Source organism: Lygodium microphyllum, chromosome 24 (assembly GCF_053477565.2).
Source record: "Lygodium microphyllum isolate KBCC chromosome 24, Lygodium_microphyllum_v1.1.10, whole genome shotgun sequence".
Lineage (NCBI taxonomy): Eukaryota > Viridiplantae > Streptophyta > Polypodiopsida > Schizaeales > Lygodiaceae > Lygodium > Lygodium microphyllum.
The window spans coordinates 69076073-69085534 of NC_141158.1; the positions used below are offsets into that span (position 1 = coordinate 69076073).

At 43.6% G+C, this 9462-nt stretch overlaps 1 protein-coding gene across 6 annotated transcripts in view; it reads right to left on the reverse strand.

The window, feature by feature from the left end:
* LOC148015211 (uncharacterized) overlaps nucleotides 1-7705 on the reverse strand; it is a 90117-nt gene extending 82412 nt beyond the window's left edge. For 2 of the 6 annotated variants that reach the window (XR_015688393.1, XM_087665638.1), the window contains exon 1: nucleotides 5791-7700. Coding sequence is in view for 4 of the 6 variants with exons in the window: in XM_087665638.1 (XP_087521764.1) it covers nucleotides 5791-6821 (1031 nt within the window). In the remaining 2 variants the exon portion in view is untranslated. Of the gene's footprint in view, nucleotides 1-5790 lie in introns of all 6 variants that reach the window. The other 4 variants (XR_015688394.1, XM_087665641.1, XM_087665640.1 and 1 more) reach the window with 3 other exon arrangements.
* Between the last annotated feature and the right edge of the window lie 1757 nt (nucleotides 7706-9462).

Here is a 9462-nt window from a genome sequence, read left to right on the forward strand (position 1 = left end):
GCTGTGGCTTCAGTCGTGTATGATATTTTTTCTGTCTGTCTCACAGCAATTGTCTCACGCACAGCAATCGTGACATATTTTGCCTCACAGCTGATGCCTCTCGACTGATGCAGCTGCCGCCTCTTCTTTTATTGACCAGAAACGGAATCGTGTTATCTCACGCTGGTTCTGGTTCGTTGTGCAGGCGTTGACCAGAAACGAAATCCCCTTTTTGCCTTTCGCCAGTCGACGGACCAGAAACGGGTCCCCGTTTCTTTTCTTTTTTTTTTCTGCCCGTCACGTTTCTGCAACGGGTCCCCGTAACGTTAGATGTCACTTACGTGACGTGGCGCTACACTTCTTTTTGTTTTCCTTCACGGCGCGTTCCGACGGCCCGTCCGTCTCATTTTCAGCGATGTGACGTGGCGCTTCTCCTCCTCGTTTTCCTTCAAATTCGTCACTGCCCTTCTGTTGAAGACCTTCAGGAATCCTCACGGCTCTGATACCAATGATAGATGACGAAGAGTCAGAAAACTCAAAAACGATGGAAAGCACGAGTATCCTTCACCTCCCAGCCACGCCTAGATAAGTGCTGGTCCTCTAACCTGATCCCTTTGCCAGCCGTCAACTTCCTGGAGTCCTACTATTCCTGGACTCCCTTACTCTCTAGGCTCCCCTTAACCCCGTTCGGGCGCCCAAAAGCCCGGACGGTCATTCTCGTGCATGTTCCCCTAGATTTACCTTAATGTGACATTAAATATCACTTTTAATGTCACATTAATGTCACAGAAGGTATAGCAAGAGAGAGAATATAGCCAAGCCAACAGCAAAGACTTCACAAAAGGAGAATTCACATGCAGTGTAACAAAAAACTGATAAAAAAAGAAGGCCAATTGTTGCAAAATGAAAAAAAACCAATCAAAAACTACCAAAAACAACAAAAACGAGAATAGAAGGTATAGCGAGAGAGAGAATATAGCCAAACCAATAGCAAAGACTTCACAAAAGGAGAGTTCACATGCAGTGTAACAAAAAACCTGATTTTAAAAAAATGCCAATTGCTACAAAATGAAAAAAAACCAATCAAAAACTACCAAAAACAACAAAAACGGCATGTACAAGTCGCCTAGTGACGGTTAGGGGTAGAAGATGAAAAACGCAAGCTAATGAAGCATTTAATGCAGCAAATTGACGATAGCAAGCTAGAATCCAAGCGCACACTGAAAACGCACGTTGATGGTCTAAAAAACGCATGCCTAATCAGCAAGGGGAAGAAAGACATGTAATCAACAGAAAAATCACAACAAGAACCTAGATCCTGCAATCTGATACCATGTCAGAAGTGATGCAGCAATGGAAGCATAGACAAGTGCTGAAATAAACTATTGAACACAAGATAAAAGAGAAAGAAAACAAAAGAACACTACAAAGGAAGAGAGCTCAGAGATGTGCTTGGGAAATGGAATCCATATACCAAACACAAAAATGACGCTTATAACAGTGAGTCATTGGCTGCGTGGACACTGGCACTGGCTCCTCTCTCCAACAAGAAGACCACTTGAAAAATGATGATGATTGAATGGGAGAAAGAGGAGCCACAGAATAAATAGGCATAAAATAGACCTAAAATGGCAACTGGTCAGCCAGCATTTAATGCTAGTCAACTGGCATAAATGCCACAAAAAAATCACTAAAATAATGCCTAAAATACGGACTAAAATGCCCAAACCATCTGGCATGCACAAACTCACACATGAACTGACAATCCTGCTAACACCTTCCCTACCTCGCAATATGCAATGGTCGCCGTACACTTAGCCTCTTCCTTTTTTAGACTTTCACTGCATACTTACATACTCATTGCATTGCACTTTCAGTTAGCTTTGCTTGCTTTATTTTCAATTTTGTTTTTTGGAGTATCTCACCACTCACCTCTGTGCTTGCAGATTTTGCCCTCCTTTGCACCATTTTGTATTTTAGTGTAGGGCTAACATACAAGCTTGCACCAATCCTTGAGTTGGAGATATGAGATGCGCGCCATTCCTTTCATGGTTTCATCTACTTGGAGTTTTGCTCTTCTGCCAGCATGGAGGCTTTCCCACTTGCAGCGTATCTTGTAATCTCTCTCTTGGTGCTATGATGGCGGCGTCTTCTATCCTTGCTCTTCCAACAAGGATAATTCATTATTTTCATAGACATGGTTCTTGGTACCACATGAAGACTGATATCCTCGAGCTCCTCTTTCTTCTTCGGCATTAACATCTAGGTTGAGAGGGGATTCCTACCCTTCTTGGTACTCTACACGTTTCTACACTTGTTTTCAACATCGACCTTCCCCCTTGTGCTACATTTTCCTATGCATTGCATGATTCATAGTCTTTGTACTAGGGCGCTTGGGCAAGTGATTAATTTTCCCACAAGGGACGCTGTCTAAGTGGCACTTGCTGCATAAGCATTCTTCAGCATGTAGCATACTACGTATCCCATTGTGCAAAGCACCACTGGACAGATTCTAAGTTGCTTTCATTGGTGGATTATACCACCATCCTTCTTCCCATGATACTTCATTACCTTTCCCTCGTCATTGACATCCTTGAGTGATTGGGTACGCTTGTATTGTTTTATAATGTGTTAGGTGTACCATCCCTACTCCCATCTTCTAGGTCACTATCACTTAATTGGCCACCACCCCTCAAATTTACTTTCTATCTCAAAAAAAAAAAATCCCAAAAAAAGTTCAATGCGATTCCATCTATCTTTTTAGGGCTTTGTAGGCCACTAGGCAGATGAAATGCATTGTTTGTTCGATATGCCCTGTCCTCTTTGGGCTGACTACTTGGTAAGATAACCATTGCCTCTATAGTATTGGTAGGCCACTGGGCAGATAATGTGTACCTATCACCATGTTGTTTTCAGCCACCTACCATCTGCTGTCTAGCTATCAACCACCTGCCATCATCAACTACAATCCATCACTATCTAGCCCTATCATCATCTATTGCAGCCCCTGGGCGGTTGTTTTCAACCATCACCCTACTGTTTGGAGCCATTTATTGTGTCATCATAGCACTTGATAAGCCTGTGTTTTCAACATCTGGTGCCAGGCGATAGGCTGCTGCCATCTCTCCCACTGGGCGATTGCTACAGTACCTGTGTTTTTGCTGTCCAACAGGCCATGTACATCAACAAACCCCTCTCCTATTGTCGCCTGACAGTTCTCTACCTCGAGTGATCAGTTTTCAGTCTTCCTCTGGTAGTACACTACTGTGTTTACTAGATTTCAGCCTCCGATTGTTGTGTTTTGGTGACCGGCCTGCTGCCCTTCATTATTCAGCGCCCTCTCATCTCCGACTGATGGTTACTGCACTTGGGATCCGTGTCCAATGGATGTCACTCTAGGACACTACATTGCTTTGCCCTTGGGCATCTTATACACTCTTACATTCATTTACAACATTCATTCACTTCAGATTTTCTTCTATTTATGTTTGTCTCTATGCTTGAGTTTTGAGTTTTTGTGTTTTGTGTTTGCGTTTTGCATTGGTTTGAGTTTTGCATTGGTTTGAGTTTTGCATTGATTTTCTATTTCCAATCGCCATTGAGGAAGGCAGACTTCACATCAAGCTCATAAATTGGCCATCTCCTATGGCTGGCTAAGGCAAGAACATCTCTGATGATAGCCATCCAAGTTGTAGGTACAAAGCTATTGTGGAAATCCACCCAGGGCCGTTAAGCAAAACCCTTTGCTATGAGCCACGCCTTGTGCTTCTCGAGAGTACCATCACTCGGATATATCATAACTTGAAGACCCATTTGACACCGATCACCTTCGTATTAGCAGGTTCAGGCACAAGATCCCAAGTGCCATTCCACTCAATAGTATCCAACTCCTCCTCCATAGCCTTCTTCCAATGTGGTGACCACAAAGCCTCCTTCCAGGAGGTGGGCTCCCTATCCTGCATAAGACAAGTCATTAGACGATAGTTAGAACAAACAAGCTCATTGAAATGTACTTAGTTCCTCCGAGAACACCACGGGCCATCTTGCGGCTACCACTCCTCAAGAATCCTCTTAATCCCTACCTCACGGAGTGTATCACATGCCCAACAAGGAGGCTAGATTGCTCCTCATCACTCTCCATTTGCTAAAGTCTCTGGAACATCCACCGACAATGGCACATGTGGGGTGGCCAGTGGTGAAAAAGAATCCTCATCTGAAGAAGAAGTATCCCCTAGAGGCACTGGCTCTTAAGGAACGGTCTTTGGTGCCCATCTATCTCCGCAATCTCCAAGTACATGGACCTCCTCACCCCCCTCTGAAGCTGGAACCTCCACAAATTACACATCACAATTGGTGTAGATATCTGGCTTAACAAGATCATACAAGTGGTAGCCCCAAGATTGCAAGCTATAGCCTACAAACACATGTTTCTTCAAAGCCAATTCCAACTTGTCCCTCAGAGTCTTCGGGATATGAACATAAGAATCATATCCAAAGATCCTGAAATAAGAAACATTTTGCTTGGCTCCAAAATAAGCCTCATAAGGGGTCATACCAACCATGGCCGAAGTAGGTGACCGATTGAAGACGTGGACAACAATAGCCATAGCCTTGGCCCATAGACATTGAGGTGTCTAACGATGCTTCATCATGGTGCAAGCCATCTCGATCACACTCCTGTTCTTCCACTCCAATATGTCGTTCTCCTAAGGTGCGTTTGTGTTGGCAAACTCCTAGTGAGCACCACAATCTGCACAAAATCTAGCAAGCTCATTAGAGACAAACTCTCCTCCCTTGTGTGACCGCAAGATCTTCATCTTCCGGTCTTATCGCTTCTCCTCGAAGATCAACCAATCCTTGAAGTTGGAGGCGGCCTGCAACTTCAGTGTCAAGAAGTATGCCCATGCCATCCTACTAAAATCGTCAACAATAAGCATGAAATACAAACTCCCCTTTAAGGGACTCCGTCTGCATATGTCCACAAAGAGTTGTAGAAACAAGCTCCAAGGGTGTTGAAAATCACCTCGAAGCCTTACTAGAAATGACATTAAGATGTTGTTTTCCATGAATGCAGGATACACAAGGTTGTCGGCTCACCACTATGTATGCAAATCTTGGACAAGTTGTCCCCTAGATGCCTTCCGAAGATAGTTATAATTCAAGTGGCCAAATCGAGCATGCCAAAGCTTGAGCCATGTCTATGAAGTAAGAAGAAGAGAAGTCAAGGCAGAAGGAGACCTCAACTTCCTTTGTTAGCCTATCCCTTCATGTCCCTTAGATCCCACCACTAAAATTGGAGCTTCTCAGATTTTACTTGCCCAAGTCTTCACATAGGTCTGCAAGGTTCATAATGCTTATGCAAGCAGACATTATTGATTCCCAGAGAAGCAGCAGCAAGAAAGGTCTTCTGACAGGATCTTAGACCAATGAATGCTACATCTGGAAGCATATCAACGATATGGCCATACAAAACATCATTGCAAATGCTTCAAGCAAGAGGAAAAGGGACGGGCAAGAGAGATTAGTGTATTGCTACAACCATGTTCAGCAACCTTGTCTTTACAAAATTGCTAGCATCTGTGGGTAGGATCCTGATTCTGAAGCATTAAACTGGATCTAGGACAGTTATACAATAGCATGGCAAGGTTTAACTATATACTGAATGCAAAACACCTTCCACTATGGAGAGATACCATGAAATAAGACATCACAGTTGAAACACGCATATTCAAGCAGGAATACTAATAGGGTCACTGCACCAAGACATCACATTGACACCAGGCAACAGATTGTTTTACAGTAGAGACATACTCTTTCCTTTGCCAAGCAGTAAGTTTCCCATCCACATGAGCACAATACAACATATCCCCATCAACCACAGCCACCAAGTCCAGCAACTTTCCACAGCCCCTTGGCATGGTGACACTTGACAGCACTGTTCCAAATTGCAGATCAAAGACAAAAATTTCCCTTGGAAACATAATGTATAAAATGCCCCTGCTTGTGGAAGAGAACAAGCATCTACAATTGTTGCCAGGAGACAGGACTAAGGCTGGGCTACCAGTGACTGAAGGCCCCGAGTTTCCTCCACCCGACACGCTTGCCCCCTCCTTTCCTGAATCCCTGTCTCCTGAACCTCCCATTCCTTTTCCACTGCCTGCTATTGATATAGTGTTTCCACGTTCATCTACAACATTAAGCTGGTAACGCTTTATAATGATGTCCATCTCTGACAGACTGCCAATGTGGATTGATAACACAAGGCCTTTCAGACCAATAACGCACACTTGACGAGCATCAAATGGGTCACAACTAATGCAACCCAGGACTTCCGGAGCTGCATCCAGCCGCCAAATGGGTCGTCCTGAGGCTACATCCCAGAGTATTACCAAGGATGCACCATGTATTGCTATCAAGGTCCATGGATGCCCATAGACCCAGCAAAGATCTTGAACCCCTAACTTCCCCTTGTCTGCTTCAAGATTTAACCATGTTGTTACTTCACCACTGCCAACATTCCATATGGCAATCCGGCCTTGCCTGTCACCTACTGCTAGACGCATATGAGCTGTAGGAGACTCTTGGGTTAGGTCACGCTGGATACCCTCAGGTGTCCACCGAAGTGATGTAACAAAAGGAGCTGGTAAGAAGGCAGTGGTTCCAGGAGATGGCATAGGAAGAACTGTTACAAGCTGCATTGAACGTACATCAACAATCACAATGCTGCTACCTGCTCCATAAGCCAGAAGCCCCTGTGAGCTACAATGAGATGACCCACCATTTTCCTTTGCGGCTGGGCCTACAAGCATCCCTGCAACTCCAGGGAGTCCAAGAACCGCCATAATTCGACCAGATGTCAACAATTCAAATCACCATTCTGAGCTGATCGCAATGAGCAAAAATGTGTTGTGTCAAGCTTCCGCAAAAGCGGGATCTGCACAGCTCGATCTGCTAGGTGCAATCTGGAATATCTCGAGAAGTCTCTTGCTAATGTAATATATATATTCCTCACGAAACTTAAACACTCCTTGAAACAAGGGTGTTTTTGTTGGTTTATTCAGATTATCCGACTTCTTAACTCAGTGGCATGGAGTGTCACCACAAGATATCACCTGCCATCAGACAATCCTCTTGGAAACGCTCCAATCTGTGAGGTCGCTAGAGCATTGCAATCGTATTGAGCGAGTTCACAGGCATTTAGCCTTTCCTGAGACCCGAAATGCTTCATGAGATTTATAAATACTTCATGAGATTTGTGCAACAATCCTTGACTGGAATGCAATTCAGACTCCGTGCACATTCAATAAGATTATTGGATCCCGAGCCTTTCGATAAGATTATTGGATCCCGGGCCTTTCGATAAGATTACTGGATCCCAAGCCTTTAAAACGACGAGAATGGAGGCCTTGTAACTGTCCAGAGATGGCGTGAATGGCAAGCATATCATCAAGGGCAAATAGAATAATAATAAATGCCCGGAGGAAGACACTTATGGTGCGGTCGAGAGCCCCGGAGCACATTCGCCGAGAAACGAAAGGAAACGTCACAGAGACGCGCAAGCCATGGCGACAATGTGGTCCGCGAAGCTACGACGGCAACACAGAGAGAGAGAGAGAGAGAGAGAGAGAGAGAGGAGGAGAGCAGAGAAGAGAAGAAGAAGAAAGATTTCCTGTTTTCCTTTTTTCGTGTATTTGGTCAACAGCGCAGGGTGATGGGACCAGTGTTACACAGAAACCATTTTGGGTACCATATACAAACAGAAACCTTTCACTCTATAAATTTGGAGGGATTTTTCCATCAACATCTAACTTCATATGCTTATAACAAAAATATATTTTTACAAATTTCAAGGCTATAAACCTTCTTCTCTATTACAGGTCTTCATTTTTGAAAAAACTTGCAATATTTTTTATACTAAACTTTGGGTTTTCATTAACACCAAATGAGTTTGGACACGCATAGATTTGCCCCTCCAAAGATGTGGGACATAGGGATCGAACTCGTGCACCCGTTGAACTCAACCCACACACAATCCACTACACCACGATCCTATAGGCCGAGTTTGGACACGCATAGATTTGCCCCTCCAAAGATGTGGGACATAGGGATCGAACTCATGCACCCGTTGAACTCAACCCACACACAATCCACTACACCACGATCCTATAGGCCACCAGATGATTTTAAAGTAGTGCCACACTCACACACTTGACTAGACTTTCATGAGTCTACCAAGTAAAGCCAACCAAAATTTTATTACTTTAAGAGGCAAAAGTACATGTCATACCATGTTCATTTAACTTTACTTTAATACATAATATGATCATGTACTAAGGTATTGTTGCAATGAACTTTTAGACACAAATAGATATTTTATATTATTAATAAAGAATATGCTTGATTATAAAAAATGGGGGAATTTTAGGCAAAGGCTCTAAGAGTGGCTACCAAATCCCCACTATCCATTTTTACCATTGTGCAAGCCATACTAAGATACCATTTTACTCTAGGTAGTATATTCTCCCATTTGCCCCCAACCAGTATCTTAATTCTAGCATCCCATAATGTTTGCAAAGTAAGGGCAATGACACATAGGGCTAAATCATCGGCCCCCACCCATAGTCCACACAGTTGTTTACACGCCAAATGCAACCCTTGTTAACACCAAAAGTGCCATGTCCTAGTGGTAGTTGAAGCCTAGCCCTTACCCATTGGCGGGGGCTCAAATCCTTTCAAGTGCAAGGAATTTTTTTATAATTGAAGGTCTTGTCATCTAGTTAGTGGGCGCGGAAAAAGTCATGGCCGAGTAGATCCCCCGCTCAAAAGTGTTTGTGAACCAAAAAAAGCAAACCAAATCAAATAGTCACATATCAGCCAATGGACACTTCCATTTTTTTGAAAACTAGGAGTCCGTCGCTGTGTGTAATTGGCCTAACTCTTAATGCTTGCAAAGTAAAAACTCTTGCAACTTGCATGCCAAAGAGCAATGCTCCTCGAGTGCTTCCATGTTGTCCAAAGATCACAAACAAAATATCCTTCCTATCATCCTCTTTTATGCCCAATCTTCCTCTTATTAGGGACCGAGTGTGATGACACCTAGCCATCATCCTAGGAAACATGATGAATAATTTCTTCCACTTCACAGGTACATGTGCCATCTCTGAATCCTCTCCTCTTCAGCTTGTTTGCAAAGAGCAATGCTCCCATAGCCACCTTCCAAGTAAAGATCCTACCTCTAAGAGAGGTAGATAGAGCCCTTGGTAGGTCCTTCATGGCCTTCTTAAACATGTCTTCACTAATGTCAATCGCCCAAGATTTATTTGCCTTGCAAACTTTAGGCTCTTAATTAAGACTCTCTTTTGTTCGCCAACTTTACCACTAACAACTCTTCAATTGACTTACCAGCTAGAGAAGTTTTGCCCACTCAAGTTCCTGTTCAAATGTATTCTAATAAACTCTAACACAACCTTGTAAGAGGGTGTC